The 22,991-nt window shown below is 34.4% G+C and overlaps 2 protein-coding genes across 7 annotated transcripts in view; one reads left to right on the top strand and one right to left on the bottom strand.

The window, feature by feature from the left end:
• The window catches only part of LOC106869307 (zinc finger MYM-type protein 1-like), a 155,593-nt gene extending 149,705 nt beyond the window's left edge, over window positions 1–5,888 (top strand). The window contains exon 3 of the mRNA XM_089362477.1: window positions 413–5,888. Coding sequence (XP_089218603.1) covers window positions 1,300–1,923 — 624 coding nt within the window. The 5' untranslated portion in view covers window positions 413–1,299 and the 3' untranslated portion in view covers window positions 1,924–5,888. The remainder of the gene's footprint in view (window positions 1–412) is intronic.
• A 4,214-nt stretch (window positions 5,889–10,102) lies between these two features.
• The window catches only part of LOC106869316 (choline transporter-like protein 2), a 160,334-nt gene continuing 147,445 nt past the window's right edge, over window positions 10,103–22,991 (bottom strand). For all 6 annotated transcript variants that reach the window (XM_014915012.3, XM_014915013.3, XM_014915009.3 and 3 more), the window contains 3 exons: window positions 21,350–21,447; window positions 17,847–17,931; window positions 10,103–15,083 (listed from right to left, as the gene is read on the bottom strand). In XM_014915012.3, the coding sequence (XP_014770498.1) occupies window positions 14,980–15,083; window positions 17,847–17,931; window positions 21,350–21,447 (287 nt within the window). In that variant the 3' untranslated portion in view covers window positions 10,103–14,979. The remainder of the gene's footprint in view (window positions 15,084–17,846; window positions 17,932–21,349; window positions 21,448–22,991) is intronic.

Genomic DNA, 22,991 nt, shown 5'->3' with positions numbered 1-22,991 from the left:
AAGGGGTTTCTTTTTTGTCTTTGTTTTGTTAATTATTTGGTAAACTTTACTTGTGACACTGGCATGAGAAAAGCACCCACTATAATCTGTAAATGGTTGATGTTAGGAAGGGCTAGGTGCCCTTCCAAGAAACCATGCCAAAGTAGACGTTGAAGTTCAACACAGTTCTCTGGCTCATTGGATCTGGTCAGACTGTCCTACCCAGTGCTGGATTTACCATTGTGCTTAGGTGTTTTTAAGTACAGGATAGGAGCGTTTGTGTGTGTCATTTGTTTTATGTTTAGTATTTTTTGTAAGTTTGATCTAGTTTGTTGCAAGTTTTTATCCAACTTTCTATTTTAATTTTTTATATTATATTGCTAATTTCTTTTGTTAATTTATTTCATATTGATTTTAAATTTGTATTATTAAGTTTCTAGAATCAAATCCAAACAACTGATATTCAGCTCCAGCTCTTTATCGTAACAGTGAGTAGATGTTATAAAAGTGGTGCAAGTAAAAGAAAACATCAAAAAGAACAAAATGATATAATCAAACACTTAAAGTCAATCAGATCATTCGGCTTTGCCTACCCAGAACAAACAAGTTCAACAACAGATACAGAAGATTCAGATGCATTACTTGACACCCAGGAACATTTGTCAGTAACACTTAGTACCAGTGGTACCCAGGAATAGTTTTTAGTAACTCCAACTACTAGTGACACTCAAGAACCTTCGTCAGTAACTTCAACTATCAGTGGCACTCAAGAACATTTGTCAACAACTCCAAGAACTGATTTCATTGTCAAGAATGATGTAGGTTTATGGACCACATTAAGCAATGAAGAAATTTCATACTGGATTAAGAAAGGCCCTTTGGAATGTCAACACTGGGATGGACCTTTCACAACTTCGAAGTGAATCTACAAAAACCAACTTGTTCTTGCTCAAGAACTTTATTCTTCTCCACTAAAATAAATGGAGAAACCTAGCCTAGTATATTCTCCAACAAAAGGAAAAGTCTACCGTTTTGTGTGCAAACTTTTCTCAAAATTCTCTGAGAATGTTTCTTCAGCTACAGCTCTAACTTCTTCAGGATTTGATAACTGGTCTCATTCTGAAATTATTAAGACCCATGAAAATTCAAAAAGTCATATGGACTCTATGTTGATCTACTTAACAAGAAAATGTGGTCAAATGCTTACAACAAAACTTGATGAGCAAATCAAAGCAGACCAAGAATATTGGAGGCATGTACTTCAATGGGTGATGGCAGTGATTTGTCTGTTGGCAGAACGTGAATTGGCTTTTAGAAGAGATGATGAAACCAAACAATGGAAACTTTCTCAGTTTGCTGGAATTAATTGTCAAATTTGAGCTCTTTTTATGTACTCACATAAATCAGTATGGAAATAAAGGAACTGGCCATCCATCATACCTATCCAAAATCATATATGAAAAAGTTATCCAGCCCGTGGCTAAAAACGTTCTTGAAGAAATAGTGAAAGAAATCAAAGAAGCAGGATATTTTAGTGTATTGGTTGATTCAACACCTGACGTTTCCAGTGTTGATCAACTCACTGTATTTGTTAGATATGTTTCTCCCTTTGATGAAATATCGGTTGAACAACTTTTGACATTTATTGAACTGAAGAATCACACAGGTGAAGGAATGGATGAATTGATGCTGAACTTCTTTGAAGAACTTGAAATTATTTTCAGTAATTGCAGGGGTCAATCATATGACAATGCAGCTGGAAGGTATAATGATGTTCAACTGAAAATTCTGGAAAAGAATAAGTTTGAAAAATTTATTCCCTATGCTGGACATTTCCTAAATCTGGTTGGAAGAACTGCAGTTGACTCTCGGTTGGATGCAGTGAATTTCTTTGGCATTGTCAATGAACTTTATTGCTTTTTCTCAGCCTCTAGAAGACCGTGAGCAGTGCTGAAAAACTTCTTGCCACCAGAGTCGAAAGCCCTGCAACAGTTATCTGGCACAAAATAGGAGGCTCATGCCAGAGTTATGACAGCCATCAGTGAAAGTTATGCTCACATTTTTGAAGCACTCAGTCACATCCCTGATGATGACACTCGAAAGGGCGATACTAGACAACAAGCTCAAAATCTTTTGCAGAAAATGGAAGATTTTGTATTTGTGTACATGCTTCATCCATAAGCGACTATTGAATTGCACTTTGCTTGTAAGCTTCTTCTTTGTGTTCCAGATCCTTAAGACTACAGAAATAATTGTAATGAGAGAAGGAGATACTCCACAGGTATCACAAGCCTTCAATTCCATTATAGGTCTTACCCATGCCTACATGGGAGACAGGAAGTAAATTAGGATGATGACATACATGCATACATACATACATATATAAAATAGATGGAAATAATGAGTTATATACATCTATTTATTTATTATAGGCTTACAGCTGTTTCAGATATGCATTTGGGTGTGTTTATGGCTCAGTTTTATCAATTAATTGATTGATTGACTGAAAATATAGGCAACGACCTTCACAATCATATCTTCATCAGAACCAAAACAAATCAACTGCCTAAGTAAAATAAGAATCAATCAAAAAAAAAGCAGGATGGATTTTGGTCAGTGTCACATTTATAGAGAGATGGATTACCTGTTTCTAGCCATCAACCTAAAGCTATTCTCTCTTACTACAGGTGAATAGTATTGACATCCAGTAAAGAATTTGATACTCTACAACCTTCATATGGTTCGTGGCAGGCATTTGGAGTTAATTCAAAAGCTTACCACTAACCATTAAAAATTTAGAGTTTATTTTTGTTATGTTTCTATAATTCCTATGCATCAACAGTCACTTCTTAGTTCTCTCTATGCCATTTTCGTATCATATCACTTCAAATATAAATACAAGATATTACATTATATTTGCATAAAATTAAGTAACGACAAGGAGGAAAAAAATCAATGAAAATCAATAATTGTTGTCCCAAAAGAGTACACGTAGTTTTTGTTAGCTGGAGCAGACTGTTCTACAATGAAGGCTTGCTAAATATGGACAAATCTTTGTTATTATGGGACGAAGACGCTAAACAGTCAGTCACATAACGTAACTGGCTGTTGTACAGTTTATACTCTGTTTGAATGATTTTGAAGCTCAACAAATTCCATCTGACTCATGCAAGCATGGAAAAATGGATGTTAAAACAAAGATGCTGACGACGACAATAAAACTGCAGATCAATATATATTTTGAAGAAGGGAAGTAACTCGATAATTAGTTTCTAACATAATTTATGTAATTATAGAAAGAAACTAAAAATTAAAATCCAAGCTGAACGCCACTCTCACTGCAATATAACTAAATTCATTTAGTCTTAGCAGAAAAGGTTTTCAATTAATTCACATCCAAAAATTCAGACGAGGTAAATAACAAAAATATCACTATATTGATTATGTGCCATATCAAGTGAATTGTACGTCATTAAGTGTCACGTTGTTGCCTCCTCCTCCTCTTGCAGACTACCTCAATGACAAATGACAGAGACTTTGTTATTGTGGTCAGTGACTTTATTGGACATGTTGGGCAGCATTCCCATGGATCCCATGGTGTGCATGGTCGTTGTGGCTTTGGCACCAGGAAGGAGGAAGGTACAAGGCTACTTGAGTTCTGTGATGCAAATGATTTTACGATTTGCAACACTAACTTCAGAAAGCCAGTCAGCCACCTAATTACTTATCAGGAATATAAGCCAGGCTGAAAGGCGGTGAGCTGGCAGAAACATTAGCATGCCAGACGAAATGCTTAGTGGTATTTCTTCTGTCTTTATGTTCTGAGTTCAAATTCCACCTAGGTCGACTTAGCCTTTCATCCTTTCGGGGTCGATAAATTAAGTACCAGTTGTGTACTAGGGTTGATCTAATCGACAGTCTCCCTCCCCCAAAACTGTGAGCCTTGTGCCTAGAGTAGAAAAGAATATAAGCCAGCTTGATTACCTCTTCACCAGGCAAGAAGACAGGCAGATGTTCACAAATGCGAAGTCTTTCTCAGGTGAAGAGTGTACACCGCAACATAGGCTACTAGTTAGTGACTTCAGAATTAGGGCTAGAAAGACTCAAAGACATAAACCATGCTGGAAAAGGAGATTATGGAAGCTTAAAGACCTAACAAACTGACAAAAATTGGAGACATTCTACTGGAAGCCTCTGATGATAGAGAGGAGGAGGAAGCTTAGAGGACAACTGGAAGTTCCTGCGGGTGCTGTAGACCAAATCTGTGGTTGGTGCAAAGTCCCAGCCAGGCCAAGGGTGATTTAGTGGTGGAACAAGGAGATGGATAGTGCTATAAAAGCAAAGAGACAGGCCTGGAAAGACTGGTAAAATGGTGGAAGCAAAGCATTATATCAGAGAGCCAGAAGGGAGGCCAGATTCAGGTTTACATAGCAGAAGGTAAGAAGCTTGTCAGTGTTATGCAGCATGAGGATCAGAGTTGAGAGGTGTTCAGGATTACAAAGCAGTGTATCAGAGAGAATAGAGATGTGGTAGGTGAGAAATGTGTGTGAGTTGCTAGAAATAACAGTCAAAACATTAAAATATACACGAGCAAAGTAAACAGTGGAAAACATTGAAACATTCGTGAGCAAATTAAATATTTAAAAGCTACAAGCAAACCAGTAGGAGTTGCTAGAAGTAACAGTCAAAACATTGCTTAAAACAGACATTTATTAGTTAAAAAACTCAAGAATGAAAGTTTGTATTATACTCTAGGATTTTATGAAATAAATGATCTTTCTCATATCTCCTTCTCTGCATAAATTCACAAAGATAAGAGTCAATCGTGGAATGGTGTGTCCCACACCAGTGTTTGTTTCCATGCTTTAAAAATGCCCATGTACTCTCAATTTGTTGATTACACTCAATTTGGTGGTAACATTTCTTGTGTGCATGCACAGCATCTTTGGTTACTATGGAAACAGAGTTTTTCACCATGGTGATGTGTCAAATACTCACTTCTGATTGGCTTGTAGCGTACACCTTAAGGGATACTTCTCTCTCTCTCTCTCTCTCTGTTATATATACATGAATACGGACAAAGTGGATAACAGCTAGCCTTTGACTGCACTTAGAGACCTTGTTATGTCCACCACTCTGATTGGTTGGTATTGGCGCATTTTGTCTCCTGTTCTATTGCACGCTAAGATGCAACCCAACCAATCACAGCCTTCAGATAAGGTCACATGAGACAGTCTTTTCTGACCCCCAGTTTGAGCCGACAGTATGGTATAAATAGCTAGCCTCTCACCGTCACAGTTTGTCAGTCTTCTCGGCTTGAGACCTTCTGAGGTCTAGCCGCTGACCACAGAGCACACAGCCAGTTCCAGCGACGACATGACAATAGCCTCATGGAGACCCAACACTTCGTTCAGCAGCTTATGGAACTCCATCTTCGTCGCCTCCAGCTTCTTAGGGTCAACATCAACTTCTCTACATACACAGCAACCAACAGCATTCACACAGGTTCTATCTCAACACTGTTTGTGAATTACTTCACCATGGTTAACAGCGAATACAACCTGCGAGAACTCCTGTACTAAGTAACCGGTAGCAGCATTGAAGCCACAACTTCTTACATGACATGTGCCTTTCCCCGGCTCAGCTACGCGGCTTCAACTCCTTGTTACAGCACCTCAACTACCGTGTACTTTGACTACGAACTGGTACCATTCTTGTGTCCGGACTTTCTCTCAATGTCCTTATAGACTCTCTATGCTCTGTACTTATTGCACATGCATACATTCATGTTTGTATACACATACACTTTGCTTACATGACGGCCTGTCTATTATTATGTTTATATGTCGCATTCACATACACAGACACACATGTTGACATATCAATAAAATCTTCTCTTAGACCTTCTACTGGTTGTGTCTCTCTTTTCCTTTTGGCACTTATACTCATTTATCCGCTTTTCATATATTTATTTGTATCGACCATGCGATGTGCTAAAGAAGCCATTCCTCATCACCTCTCATGATTGCATGGTCTTTACAGGCTAAAATACCCAGATTTCACAAATTTTAAAGGCTAATAACATTTTCAAAATGGATTTATAGGATAAATGAATTTCATTTTCATAATTAGCGTACAAAACTTAATCCATATACCAAATTTGAAACAATTGGTACTAGGTGCAGGAGTGGCTGTGTGATAAGTAGCTTGCTTACCAACCACATGGTTCCTGGTTCAGTCCCACTGCATGGCACCTTGGGAAAGTATCTTCTACTATAGCCTCCGGGCCAACCAAAGCCTTGTGAGTGGATTTGGTAGACAGAAACTGAAAGAAGCCCGTCGTATATATGTATGTGTGTTTGTGTTTGTCCCCCCACCATCGTTTGACAACCGATGCTGGTGTATTTACGTCCCCGTAACTTAGCGGTTCGGCAAAAGAGACCGATAGAATAAATATTAAGCTTACAAAGAATCAGTCCTGGGGTCGATTTGCTCGACTAAAGGCAGTGCTCCAGCATGACCGCAGTTAAATGACTGAAACAAGTAAAAGAGTAAAAGAGTGATGAAAACCATGAAGACCCCAGTTATATACAGAGTAGGTTCTATTTTAAACATATGGTACTTAATTTATAAAGTGCAATTAGAATTCACCATTTTATAATGTTCAGCAGATGTTTTCTGTGTCTACACTAAAATACATAACCTACCTGTTATTTTGACCACCAGCAATGATCAGAGCACATAATTAAGGAATACCTAACCACCACAAATGATAAATAAATAAGTAAAATAAAATGTACCCCAGCATGGCCGCAACTCTCCAGGTGAAACTAGTAAGGAAATATTAAATTTTCCTGTTGAATATATTTTGTTAGTATTTTAATTATATCTTCAGCCTAAATAAATTGATATAACAGCAATTTGATTTTTTCAGAAAGGGAAAATTTGTTATTAATTACACATTAGTCTTATAATTTTGAGAATCAATAGTTATATAAGAAAATATTCGTGTTCTTTCTCCTGTAGACCCAATTATAAAATATCGGTGTGAGATAAATTTTTTTTTTTAACATTTAAAAAGAATTTAACTTAAAAAACGTCTGATGTTCAAAACTGAAAATGTGTTGCTCTTAAACGAACAAATGCTTCTAAGACTACGTTGAAGATATAAAGGAGATTTTACTAAAAGGCTCTTTTGTTGGCGAGATTTTACGCTCTAAAGAAAAAGATCATTACGTAGAGAGTTATTGTCTTAAGAATTTATTGTGTTCGCTACGACTTTTTTTTCTCTCTCACTGAATCTATTTAGATCCGAACGACGTTTAACACGATAAAATGAGATGACAGTTTACAACTAAAGGGACGCAATGCCAATATTTTGAATTTTTTAATTGTCAAGTATTACCTCCCCTTAATCTAGTTTACAATTTTAATTTATAAGTGAATTTTTTCTTCATGTTCAATATATGACCAATATTTTTTAGAGGAGTGAAAACGGAAAGATGTGTTTGATCAGACCGTACCCAGCTGTAATAATTGAAATTAGGTCAGTAACAACAAAAATTGTCTATTTAAAAAAAATATATAGGTATTCAAAAGTAATGTCCCTTGTTTTATATTTCAAGCAATTGTTCTTACTTGTTATTAGCCATGCTGGGCCTTGAAGAGTGTAGTCAAAGAAATTGACCCCAGTACTTATTCTATCGGGCTCCTTTTGCCGAGCCGCTAGATTCCGAGAACGTAAATAAAATCAAGATTGGTTGTCAAACGGTGGTGGGAGATAAACACACAAACACATATATACAATGGGCTTCTTTCAGTTTCCACCTACCAAATCCACTCACAAAGCATTTATTGGCCTGGGGCAAAATCAAAAAGGCACTTGCCCATGGTGCCATACAATGGAACTAAATCTACCAGCACCTATAACTAACCTTTCTGTAATTGCCATTATAAAAATACTTTTATTTAGCAGAGGAACAGATATTTATACACTAACGTTTGATAAGTGCCAAGGTATGGAACTCTCAGTCCCAGAGTCATTCTGTAACTTCTACCAATTAGTAATCCTTTCTACTAAAGGCACAAGGCCTTAAGTTTAGGGGAGGAGGATAGTCATTTACATTAACCTCAGCACTCAAATGGTACTTATTTCACCAAGCTTGAAAGGCAAAAATCAATCTCAGTGGAACCTGAACACAGAACATAAAGATAGACAAAATGCCGCTAAGCATTTTTGTCCAGCATGTTAATAATTCTGCCAGCTCATCACCTTTCTCCTGATTAATAATAATAAAAAAATATATATATACACTCATGCTTTGAGCTTTGTTTTTCAGTTTGCGTTACTGAACCTACAATTAGGAATCTATTCATTCTCAATAAGTTCTGGCAGATTTGAACATGAATATCTGATCATTGTTTTTCATCAATGGAAAACATCTGCCTTTAGACAATGTATGTTCATAACACACACAACTCACAGTTGTAAGGGGACTTTAAGAAACTGTGGTATTTTGACCTTAGTGTGTTGACTCAGTCAAATATACCACCATCAGACTGATAAATCTAATAAGAATACAAGCTCTTGCAGAAATCAGCAAACAAATTATTTGCTGTTGTCTGCCAACGTAAAAGCGTCCATGCAGCATCAAGTAAAAGCACCTGTGTGGTGCCACATCAAAGCATCCAGCTGTAGAAACCATACCAAATCAGACTGGAGTCTGGTGCAGCCTCCCAGCTCACAAGCTCTGGCTACACCGTCCAACTCATGCCAGACGTTAAATGATGATAATAATGTGCTCACAGAACAGCAAGAATCCAAACAATGTATTTAATCATTTTCAAAATATTCTTGTAGATTCAAATGTGAATATCTGAGCACTTGTTTCTCATCATTGGAGAATATCTCTTCCTTTAAGATAATGTCTCTTCTGCAGTGTCTCAAAGTCCCCTTAAACCAGAATGAATCGCATGTGTTATGAACATATATAATTTTAAGAGAGATGTTCTAAGACTATGAAAAACAACAGTGATGAGATATTTACATTCAAATCTGCCAGAATGTATTCAGAATGAATAAATTCATTTGCTTTCATGAATACATAGTAAAATGTATTTTATTTTGTTTTTGCTTGGATTCTTACCGTTCTACATACACTTTGGAAATTTATAGATTAGTGGTTTTTAATCATTTTTCTTTTGATTCTCCACTGTTCCTTTTAAGTAGTTATATTTAGCACTCACCTAAGTGGTGAGTGAGGTATCAAGATTAAACTAACTTAACATGGATGATAATTTACAAATTTTACTCTAAAAATGGAGTGTATAAGTGAATGAATAAAAACAAAAATTAATAAAGACAACATTTGTAAATTTATTTTATACATTGCAAGTTAATGACTTCTTTGTGCCTGATGAGATTTCATTTTATTTTAATAACTGCCATTAGTTTTATCATGTATAATTACTACCATAAGTAAAATCTAGTTAATTATGTTACCTCACTGCCTCCTCATCACCTAAAGCCTAACTCCCCCTTTGACATGCCCAGCACCCTGTTATGGGGCAGTACCACTACCACAGTGAGAATCTCTGTTAAAGATGATGGATATAGTTGCATTAAATCAATGCTATTATATGTCAGTAACTTATTTTAACAACCTCAAAGGGACGAACAGCAAAGTTGACTATAAACTCAGAACACAGGGGTTGAAGCTAATTCCCATCACATCTTCAAGCCAGCTAGCTTAATTGCTTTTAAAAATAATAATGAGCTTATTGTATACAGTACTCAGATGCACAAGTCATCAGAAAAAGTAACCAAAAAACGGCATGAACAGTTACATAGAAATTGCTCAGGAAGTGTACAGTGAATAAGTCTTCAAAAAAAAAAGGTGGGGGTGACATCAGGTGTACTGTTGGTGAATATCAGGAAGCATGGAAGTTTTAAAGAATGTAGTGTCCCAACAAAAGAGTGTGACCTTTTTGTCAATACATATTCCTCTTTGTTTCAGTTTTGGCATAAATGCAATTCTTTCTTTTGGATGAGGGTGGGGAATGACTGATAAAACATCCTCATACACATGAAATTTTAAGAAAAGAATGACACAAACGATTAATATTCACACCAAAATTTTATTTTATTAAAATAGTGGATACCAATGGTAAACACAAAAATTAATAAAATTTTCAAACAAAAAGAAGTATAAGGGGAAAAGTTTTTGATAAAAAAATAGTTTTAATTCATGAGAGAGAGAGAAAGAGGGAGACAGACAATGATGATTAATATATTCCAAAGTATTATTTCATTTCAACATTATATAGCAAAAAGTAAACAGAAAGAGCAGGAAAATACCTTCTGTTGGACGGGTTTGAATTATCTCCAGTTTATCTATTCTTTAGCTCAGAGTGGGGGGGGGGGGCGAAGAGAGAAAAAAAACTTTCACTATGCTATATAAGATATGAAAAGGAATTTATATCACACAATTCATGAAATTATTCATATTTAAAGGAAAATAAACTAAAATGCAAGTTTAGAAAATGTAATTTTTTTTTGTAATTGTTTATCATTCAAATATGGCTGTCATTAAACTAGAAATGCAAAAAATCTTTCAAAGTTAAAAATCTGTATGATAATTGTTTAACTGTAGCATTTACAGGTCTTGTTATGTGTAGCAAAGCTATTCATTGACAAATGAACAGATTAAAATACAGTTTACACGTCTCATTCTTTGGACTCATTCTCTCAAAAGATATACATATATATATTGTCTTTAAATTACAAAAATACATCATATATAAATATATACATTATCACACTTCTATCTGATTGCATGTTAAATACAATTTAAGTGGGGGATAACACTTTTTCATTCTTTCATATAGAGATTCATATACAACTCTTGAGAGAATGATTTTGCTAATTACAGATTTATATTTAAAATATGCACACATGGACATTTTAAAGATTTTCTTGTTTATATTCCTAAAGCTATTCATAATATATGTAGCTAGATATAGCAAATGACCAAAATATGAAGCTTAATGCAATATATTTTAATATTTCAAATAGTTTTTTCAGAATAATTTTTTCAAATAATTTTTCCAAAAACATTGAAAAGTAAAATTGAGAAAATTAAATGTACAATGTCAAATCTTAAATATTTTTGGATACAAGTAACATTTACATCCTTTTCAATTAGAAAATAGTTCAGCAAATCAGGAATAACAACCTGATAACAGCCTACATTCTAAAAGCTTATTTCAAAATTATAGACATAAAATACAAAACAAAGAAAATTATAGTTTCTATATGCTACCAGTTCTTGGATTATATCAGAGACTGGAAGTAGGGTGGGAACAACATTTGAAATTCAAGTTTAGATTAAATTATTATTTTAACCACTCCCTAATTTTATGCTAACATTGAACAAAATTAGCATAAAACTAAGTTTCCTATGAAGTTTAATTCTCAAATTACAATTAGCAATCAACTACTCAACTAGGTTAGAGGAAATGTCACTTAAGTGATCCCTACCCTATCTTTTTAACATGGAGAATAACAAAATAATGCAAACTAAAAAATAATGATAGTTAATTAAAACAGATGTAAAAAAATAACAATTGTTAGTAAGAATATTGGGAATTGTACACAAAGCAAATTTGTTGTATTTTGGAATGGTCATTTTTTTTTTTGCCAAATAAACAGACGCACTATATATATATATTTTTTCACTCGTTTATTATTGTTCTTATTTTATTATTTTAACTCATGTTCATTGTCCGGAAATCTTCTGTCACACATCTGTGACCTCTTCAGCAACACTTCTCCTTTTCACGTGTGTTCTTGTTCTACTTACTTCATTCTGTTCTTCTACACTTCCTTATGTGCACGTGTTTGTCTTCTTGTTTGTGTGTGCATGTGTGTGTGGTGTCATAGTTTTTAGCAGCAGTGTGGCCTTCTTATCAGCAGCCCCATCCTCTTGCCCCATTGTGCTGCTCCTGCTGTCCTAAAATCTGAAAAATATTTTTTGATCTTAAGACAGCAGCAGCAGCACAATGGGGCAAGAGGATGGGACTGCTGAGGAGAAGGCCACACTGATGCTAAAAGCTATGACACACACACAAACAAGGAGACAAATGCATGTGCACATAAGGATACACACCTGAGAAGAACAGAATGGAGTAAGTGAAGCAAGAACACACATGAAAATGAAAAGTGTTGCTGAAGAAGTCACAGATGTGTGACAAAAAATTTCTGGACAATGGACATGAATTAAAATAATAAAATAAGTACAGTAATAAATGAACGAAGGAAAAAATATATAATGCGTGTGTTTATTTGGCAAAAGAAAAAGCAAAAATATGACCATCTCGAAATACAACAATATTGGTTTCAATACACGATTTCACATCAGGAATCTTGCAACACAAATTGATAACCGTAAAAAGCTTAATTTCTAATCCAAAAATAAAGATTAGGATAAGGGTAATATACACATGAGCATACACACACTATATATACATATATATGTATAAAGGCACATATAACAATGTGATTATATCATTGATTCTAAGTGAAATGTTAAAAATAATGTTTTATAATCCCTTTACAGATGAATGAATGAATTTTATTATCTCATAATTAGGTACTTTGCCACATCATGTATCAAGTAACATTATTTAAATCAAACAATTTTTAAAAGCAAGAAATCTACAAAATAATTTTAAATATTTCGATAATTTCTTTTTTGCAAAATGGATATGTAAGGAAGTGGAGACTTCGCTTATATGCTAACGAAAAATGAATTAAAATTGAATTCTCTCTCAAAAATAGGATTGATTTCATAATTTCTCTATCACAAAAGATAAAAAAGTAGAACTTATGAAATTGTCTTAAAAGGATCCAATTTTTTTATGTGTGTGAATGTTCCTGATTCTTGGATCTTTAGCTGCTGTTTGCCTCAGATAAGTCTGATCCAGTAGATCTATGCTGAAAAATATCTCAGCAATGACCGACTAGTTTTGTTTTTTGTATATCAGGGACTATATTGTCCAGTATCTCCTTTTTGTAAGATGGTAGGATGTGATTTGAGGGAGATTTGACTGCTATTTATAGTAGGATGAGTAATTGCATAGATGCTTTTATCACAGAACCCCAACATTATTTATTATAAAATGATTTAGGGAAAACTAAAATCAAGGATCATTCTCTTTTATGAGAGTCTTAGTCAGGCGAAAAGATTGTAAATTTGTTTCCTCATCACAGGTGATGAACTATAAATTTTGTAGGTACTAAACTATTAAGTCACTGTACATCTACCTGTAACTAGAAACACTGGAGAGGCACAGTTCCCTTCTGTATATAGATCACTGTATAATTGACAAGCACTTTATTAATCTGCACTGCTGAGTTCAAATCTCTTACTAGCTGAGAGAAAAAAAACAAACAAAAAAACAACAACTCCAGTGCATCCTTTACAACATTAAGATAAAAACTTTGGAGATTATCCAACACCCCAAGGGTTACTATGCACTGATGTATTTGAATTAGTGTCCTCCTCATGGCTGTTAGTGATATTTTAGTTATTGCTTCTTGTGGTTTTCTTCAAGTGACTTTTACATTCAGTAATGTTCTAGTAATTTTGAGCCCTTTATTTAGAACACAGGGATAGATTGGTGTCATTTTATTGTCCTAAGACTATTCTGTTTGGCTGTTCTCCTACTCATGATGTCACTTGCTTATCTGCTTGAACCAGAGTGTATTTAGGTTGACTGATACACAGATTGAACTCAAGACCACTAAGTAAACTACAATACTTAGCACTTGACACTTAATCAACACTATTCCTTTGTCCCAGTATATGTTTAAAGAAGTATCTTGTGGAACTAGACATTAAGACCATAATTTAGATGTCTCCATAGCCAATTTCATTGGCTAAACTACATTTACATCAAAATAAAACATCTCATATAACCACAATACATTTTATATTTTGCATAATAACTTTATAAACAATAGTTAAGTGAATTTTTCAGTTGAACAACAGTTCTTTAGCAAAGGCAACATGTGAATTCAGATGAAATCAAGATCATTACTTTTTTTTTCTTCTAAAAAATGGCAGCGACAGAACTAACAGGAAATACCAATCATAATATAGCTCACAGCCTTGTAATATGGAACTAATACAATACCCTCACTAAATTCAACATATTGTCAAGACTCTAAGCATTAAATTTGGGAAATAATTCTTAGATCTTTGTCTTTATAAAGTAGTTAACATTTCAAATAATATAGTGTCACATTATGCAGCAAGTCATGAGGTTTACTTTTGTTTAGCTGAATGTCTAAAAGTAGTTAAATGATTTCCAGTAATTATTTACTCATAAATAAATGAAAGAGTCATTGTTTTGACCTAAATTATTCTCAATACTTTTTCATTACTGACAATCACTTTTGGTGCTACATATTCTCTGTTGTAAATTCATTAAGTTTTACACAGTAATTTTTACACAAGTTAATCATTCATGAAGGTAGAACATTGAAAATATATAGGTAAAATATCCCACAAGTGATTTATTTATGAATAAAAAAAATTAAATATAGTAAAGAAGGTTATTTTGAAAATAAAGTAGAAAACAAAAAGTGTTATTGGTTGTAGTATAAAATACTTGAGTTACTAGTAGTTATTGACAAAAATGTAATGTGTCTTTAAGTAGATTACCAGAGCCTTTAGATAATAATTATTATAACATCAGTAAGATATAATAAATTTAATTTTGAATGTTATTAGAAACTATATAAAAAAAAAAAAATACTAAATGATATCAATAATGATTAGAAAAAGTATTAAATTTGAAGTTATTATTTAGGATAATTATTATAGGATAATTATATATCAGCATGGTACATAAAACTTAAGATAGATTACAGAAAGTTATGACAAGATAGAAAAAAAAAAACAGGTTTCAAACATTTCAGAATGGTTTTATAAGTGATCATTTTTCTGTTTCTTTGTTATTTTTTCCTAAAATTGACATAAGCTGCTTTGACATAAAATATGGTTTTTCAGCAGATCCGTCATTCACGTCAAGATCTTCCACTGAAATAGAAAAATAATTGGAAAATGAAGACGTAAAAATTAATAGTTAGCATAATTTAATACTTTGGGTTTAAGCAACATTCAATCGTACATTATTGTGGTATGTCTAGATTAATGAGTTTAAATGGGTTCTTGAAAAAAATTTATATAAGAATTTATCCTTTTATCTTTTATATTTTACTTATTTCAATAATTTGATTGTGGCTATGCTGGGCACTATCTTGGACAGTTTAGCCAAACAAAATGGCCTAAGTACTTGTTTGTTTTTAAGCCTGGAACTTATTTTATCAGCTTCATCAGTTCCTTTATGCTGAACTGCTAAGTTAAAGTGGATGTAAACAAACCAACACTGGTTGTCAAGTGATGGTGGTGGGGTAAACAAGCGTATACACACATCATCATCATTTAACATCCGCTTTCCATGCTAGCATGGGTTGGACGATTTGACTGAGGACTGGTGAAGCAGTTGGCTGCACCAGGCTCCAATCTGATGTGGCAGAGTTTCTACAGCTGGATGCCCTTCCTAATGCCAACCACTCCGAAAGTGTAGTGGGTGCTTTTACATGCTACCGGTACGAGGGCCAGTCAGGCGGTACTGGCAATGGCTACGCTCAAAATGGTGTTTTTTTTACATGCCACCTGCACAGGAGCCAGTCCAGCGGCACTGGCAATGAACTCGCTTGAATGATTTTCTAACGTGCCACTGGCACAAGTGCAATTGAAGCGATGCTGGTAACGATCTTGCTCAAATGGTGTTATTTACGTGCCATTAGCATGGAAGCTAGACAGCTGCTCTGGCAATGATCACGTGTGTGTGTGTGTCAGTAAGAAAACTTCTTACCATACAGCGATACTTGTGCGTATTGAACTTAGTGAAATATTTTTCAGTTGCAAAGGTAATCAATTTAGTCATATGTGATACTCATTAGAAAAAGTTTATTTCTGTAAACTGACTGAAAACCTTCATTCTTTTATCTGTTTCAGTCATTGGACTGCAGTAATGCTCTAGCATAACCTGGAAAGGTTTAGTTGATCATAGTAACCCTATGAGACAACTCCAGTTGCCTCGACACAAAACATTGTTTATTAAGTGTCATTCAGTCAGTGTTAAGCTTATATTGATTCATTCAAGGGGACACTTTATGGACTCTACCAGCTGACATTAGATATACATTGACTCATTGTTGTGGATTTACTCTTTTCACCTTAGTATGCTTACTGTGGTGCAGACCAGTTTGCTTGTGGACAATTGAAGTTATAGTTTGCCATTTTGCACTTTGGTTTGGAATTGTTGCAATGTTTTCTTCATTCATTTATAAAGTTATTATCTGAGCACAATATCATAACATCCTAATACTTATTTCAAGTGTAATAGTCAGTGTATGGGTCTCTTTTTGCCAAACCACTAAGTTGCAGAGAGATAACCAAATCAGCATAAACAATTGTCAAGCAATGAGAGACAAACACAAAGATGTACATACATACGCACACACACAACATACTTCCACACAGTTTCTGTTTACCAAATTCACTCACAAAGCATTGGTTAGCCTGGAGCTAAAGTAGAAAACACTTACCAAGGTGCAACACAGAAGGACTGAACTCAAAGACCATGTGGATGCAAAGTAAACTTCCTAACTACACAGCCATTCCTGCACTTAATGGAGGATGCCATCATCATCATCATCATCATCATCATCATCATCATCATCATCATCATCATCATCATCATCATCATCATCATCATCATCATCATCATCATCATCATCATCATCATCATCATCATCATCATCATCATCATCATCATCATCATCATCATCATCATCATCATCATCATCATCATCATCATCATCATCATCATCATCATCATCATCATCATCTAATGTCTGCTTTCCATGCTGGCATGGGTTGGATGATTTGACAGGAGCTGGCCAGCCTGGAAGCTGCCCAGACTCCAATTGTCTGTTTTGGCATGGTTTCTAAGGCTGGATGCCCTTTCTAATGCCAACCATTTTACAGAGTGTGCTGGGTGCTTTTTATGTGTCACTGCCATTGGTGTATTTATGTGACACTGACACATGTGCACATCACATGGTACTGGCACAAGTGTATTTTACATGCTACCAGCATGACTGCATTTTCTGTGGTACCAGCATGGCTGCATTTTATGTGGCACCAGCATGACTATTATCTTACGTGGCACTGGCACCTGCAAGGAGGAGTAGAGGAATGGCCATAAAGGATATGCCTATATGCATGTATGGCTGTGATTTTACTTAGACATGTGTTCTCAAGTACAGCCCCATTAAATAAAATTCTATATTAATTTGCCTTGCTAGCATGGAAAGCGGACGTTAAACGAACGAAACTTTCCAGAGTTGATTAACAAAATATTGGTCAAATACTGAGGCTGATTCTTCTCTCTGTTTCTCAGAATTGGCTACACTGTGTTGTGACAGTCATGAGGGATCACTCAAGGTCTCCTTCCCCTAAGAAATGGAGGAGGGTTGAGTTAGAGGTTAACAACTCTTATTTCACATGCAACAAAAAGAGTATAAAGAAACCATAGAATATTGGGCTTGTGGACAGACCAATTCTCTACACAACATATAATGGTTAAAAAACAAAAGATTTTTAGGGGCAAGAGTGTACTTTACAGTTAAAGCTAGATACTATTAATAAAATAAACTGACATGTATGCTGATAAATGTATACACTGCTTGTGATAATTTACAGCATCCAAAAATCTGAAAAGGTACTCACAGAAACACAGAAACAGGGTATCCACAGCCATGTCATAAACACTGAAGAACAGTGATGTGATGATATAGGTACCAATAATAATGATCTAAAAGAGAAAGAGAGAAAATAATTTTAAGAATGAAATAACTTTGGATTGTGAGGAAACTGGTTGTGGTCTGTATCAGAAATGATTACCATAAAACCCATGTAATTTGTGCACTTGTGTAATTTATGCATGTGATTTTCAGAATAAAATTTGTTAAAAAAAGCTACTCATGTAAATTTCACACCCAAAAGTTTTCAGAATTGTCGATATAGTTAGGGGCAAAAGATTTTCAATTTAGTTGTATTTAGCATAATTTCACTTACTTATGATTAGATTTTATTAAATTTTCATTAAATAAAAATAATTTCTGTTTAACAGGTATCATATTGAAAGCTGTTAAATTACAAAGTGTTTGTGTTGTTTATAATAAACTTTATTTTATATTTCTTGCCCACAAGAGATTATGTCCGATCTTTAGCCTACAACTGTAGGTCTTCCCAAATCATGATCCCAGGAAAAGTTGTTGATAAGAATTATCAACAAAAACAAAGCTGATAAATATGCACAGGTGTTGCAAATTAAGTTTAATTACCAATAAACATCAGCTTGGATGATACTTGGATGATGTTGTAGCTATGTATGTGTTGGGCACTTGTGTATTCAGAGTTGTTTCGGTGTATATTTTGATAATAGAGAGAAAGTTTTCATCTATTAGAGGCTGTTATTATAGGCTCAAAGTTGGGCAGGGAAGAGTAGGATAACTTTAAAGTAGTCCTATTAAAGATAGAGTAATATTTATGTTGATGAGCGAAGTTGGAGTCTAATATATTAAAAAAGGATTTGGCTAAGTTCTTAACATTTAATGAGATGGGAGGTATATACCATAGAATATAGCGTCCACAGCTTTTTTTGGTTGCTTAGGAGTAGTATAATCTATATTTTTAGAAATTAGAGGTGGGTTATAGGGCCTGTTATTGTTAACTGTTTTAGCTTTTGACCTAGTGTTATATGTGTGCATGTGTGGTCTAAGCTGTCTTAATCTGTGTTTTCCTGGGGTTCTAGTATACTGCACATATGGTCTCTTATGATTATGATGGTTAGCATGTCATGGTGATATGATTTGAGGCATATGTTGCTTGAGCCTAGTATTAGAGATGTATTTTATTTGTAGGGAGAAGCTGCTGGCAGTAAGTGCTTGGTTGTAATATGGGCTGTGGTTATTGAATATTTCTTCAGTGGCTGAGAGGTCAGATATATGAATCGAAATACTCTTAACTATATTATCGAAGGTGGATTTGTGGTGATTGGAATTAATGTTTAAATACTTAAGGTACTGGTTGGGTTTTTGATATGGAGAGTATTGGGAGGTTTCTAAGTTTAAAGTAATGTCTAAAAAAATTAGCAGTTTTAAGGGAATTTTCAAAAGTAATGGATAGATCCAGGTTAGAGAAGAATTTGTGTAGATTTTTCCTAATTTGTTTTAAAGAGGATTTATTAACACCCTTGGTATATATGTAGGTGTTTGCTAAGGTGTGTGTATATATATGAGTATAGGTGTGTATCAGCCAAGTAAGAATACTTGTGTGGATATGTATGTAGAAAACTTAACATCCAGCATACATTTTTATTCTCACACTTTCCTTTACACTTCCTACATCTTTCTCTTTCCAAAACAACTTCTTATATTGAACTCTACTATTTCCTTCTATTTAACTCTCTCATATCGTCTCTGATGAGAGGATATATTTTATATCCCTGAAACAGCTGTAAGACTACCTTTTTCTTTATAAATGTCCTAGAAATTTCACACTGCCATGGCTTTGCTGTCTCATTTTATTTAACATATATATATATATATATATATATCTTATAATTATTATTATTATTATTATTAAGGTGCTGAGCTGGCAAAATTGTTAGTACACCGGGAGAAATGTTTAGCGTTCTGTGTTCACATACCGCTGGGGTTAACTTTGCCTTTCATCCTTTCGGGGTCAATTAAATAAATACCAGTTATGCACTGGGGTCGATGTAATCAACTTAATCCCTTCCCCCAAATTTCAGGGCTTATGTTTCAAGTAGAAAGAAATATTATTATTATTATTATTACAATTTAAAACAGTTTGAGTTACCTCCATGCAACTTAAAGTTTAGTAGGCTTTTTACAGAAACCTAGTCTGATGGGCTCAAGCTGAATGGACAGGTGCAAGAAGTTCATGAAACTTGGCTGTTTTTGGTCAAAGCAGGTCACATGGTATTATTAAAAGTGGAATCAAAATTCCAGCAACACTAAATACATGGAGAATTTCTTGGACCATGTGGCATCACACTGTCTGGCTGGTCTTTGAAGGGGCTAGCACAACATTAGATTTGTGATCAGGGAGAGGGTGTGTGTGTGTGTGTGTGTGTAAGGAGGCATGTGGGTGAGAGCTGATGGCATCACTTTATTGGTATATATGTATGTGTTTGCTAAGGTGTGTGTATGTATGAGTGCAGGTGTGTATCAGCCATGTATGAATGCTTGTGTGGAAGTATATGTAAGTGTATGTGTCAACTGTGTATATCAGCTGTGTGTGTGTGTGTGTGTGTATCAGTTGTATGTCTGTGTGTGCACATGAATACATGTATGTTAGTGTCTGGTGTTAGTGCATGTTATATAAACAGTAAGGTATGATTTATTGGAGAGATGTTTGGTTGCTGTTTTTAAGCACATCAAGCCATCAAGCAGTAGCATCCTTCTCAACTTGACACATGGCAGTTGGTATGCAGAGGTGGTAGAATTCAAAACTAAATGTCTTCTGGTATTCAGTTTTCCTTTATTATAATCTGAGTTTAGTTGTTGGCATCATGTTTTTCTTTCATAAAATCTATACTAGGATAAATTCTATCAACTGTGTGGCTTCCAAACAAATTTATAGACATTAGTACTAACAGTGTAATATACAAACCCTTATACATGCATACAAGACACACATACACATACTAAAGATGGAATGAGAAAGAGAAAAAAATTATAAACAGATAAATAAATGACATAGGTACAAACTAATATACAAACCCATATACACATACATGGAACACATATACTAAACACAGACAGACAGACACATATACACACAGAAAGAGATACATACCACAAAAGGATAAAATGGAATAAGCAGGAAAAAAAGGAGACACATGGGACAGAGAATCACTGAAGAGGTCACAGAATATATAACAAAAGAACTGATACTGTATAAACTAAAAATAATATGAATAAAAACTAAATTAAAGATCAAATAATGTGTGGTTTAGTTGGCAAAAAAATTACCATCTCCAAGTATAACAATAATATTGTATCATCATTAAACAAATATGAAGGGAGTTTCAATCTGGTCACTCTATAAATAACCACCAAATCTCTTTCACATCATACTCTACATCTTAATACATTGAACCTCTGTAAAAATAATTAATGACTAATATCAAACAAACTTACCACGATTGGAACCGCATGGAAGTTGAGCTGTAGATCATCAATGTATTTAGTTGCATCAAGACTTATTTTTTGACCAAAAACCACATATGATGCAAATCCTATAACACACAGAAAGAAAAGACACAGGCATTATATTAATATGGTAATAAGATATAAAAAATTAATAAACTAAATATGAAAGGCTGAAATTATCAGATTAAAGTGGAGGACTTCTGATAAGTTAAAAAAATAAAACTGAAAATATAAGCTCTAGAAATCCTCCCATTTCTTCTAGCAACAATTTGAGACAGTATGGCATAAATAGATAAATGAAAGTATGGTAAAAGCTGGGATGATTACAGATTAAGTAAAATAAACACATTCAATAGTTCGGCTTCAATAAGCCTTAATTACAGAACATTATAATTATAGCCTATTGAAGCAGAAATATCAAATAATTATTTTCTTTGATCAGCATTTATTTGGGTTTGTAATTATTATATCTTTAAAATTCCTAGTTAAATTTAAATTTATAATCATATTTGATTAGCAATAATATTCAAGCAAATAATATGATTTTACTAATAATGTTTTTTGAATTTTTTTTTTTATTTAATGCTTTTATTTTATTTTAGCACTTCAAATATTTCAGTGATTTCGGAAGTAAACTTTTCCCTTTGTTAACCACTCAGCTGTTTTAGCAGAAGTAGTATTTGTACGTAAATAACAGAGATACACCTAAAATGGTGAATGAGGAAGCAAACTAACATAAGTGCAGGCATAGCTGTGAGATAAGAATCTCACTTTGCAACCACATGGTTTTGAGTGCAGTCCCACTTAATGGCACATTTGGCAAGTTTTCTCAAAGATACCCCAGGCTAACTAAATGCTTTATGAGTGTGTTATATGTGTCTGTGTGTGTCCATACACGTGTGTCCAACTGATGTTGGTTTGTTTATGTCCCCATAACATAGTGGTCTGGCAAAATAGATCAATTGAATAAGTGACAGATCTAAAACTTAAGCATTGGGGATGATTTATTCAACTATACAAATCAAGGCAATGCCACAGCATAGCTGTACTCCAATGACATTTTAGTCAACAGCCATGGTAAAAAGAAAAGATAAAAGATAACAAAAGCCTTCCCCATAAATATGATCCCTAGGGAAGTCAATCTCTACCCCACACTTGCAAGGCAACAATTATAAGGTGGGGAAATGGATGCATTAATTAAGCTCTCTTGTTTCTCCCTATTGGCATAAAACTACAGAAATTCAAAGTTGAACATTGACTTCATTAACCTTACCAGGACAAGGAAGTGATCGTTTAATCTTTTACTCATTTTCAGTCATTCAACTGCAGTCATGCTGGGGTACCACCTTAAAGGTTTAGTCAAGGGCTCCTTAGACTTTTTTAGACCATCGACCCCTTTATGGAATCCTTGACCCCTCATCAACCATCTGATACGTACAAGAAAATAAATAATAAGTAGATGTGCATTTATCAACTCCTTGGATAGTCCCATCGACCCCCCAGGGGTCGATATCGACCACTTTGGAGACCCCTGGTTTAGTCGATCGAATTGACCCCAGAATTTTCATTTTTAAGCCAGGTATTTATTCTATCAGTCTCTTTTTGCTAAATCACTAACTTATGGGGACAC

Source organism: Octopus bimaculoides, chromosome 1, assembly GCF_046866305.1.
Source record: "Octopus bimaculoides isolate indiv1 chromosome 1, ASM4686630v1, whole genome shotgun sequence".
NCBI lineage: Eukaryota > Metazoa > Mollusca > Cephalopoda > Octopoda > Octopodidae > Octopus > Octopus bimaculoides.
Note: the sequence above shows the minus strand (reverse complement) of the source record. Positions and strands in the feature narration are given on the sequence as shown.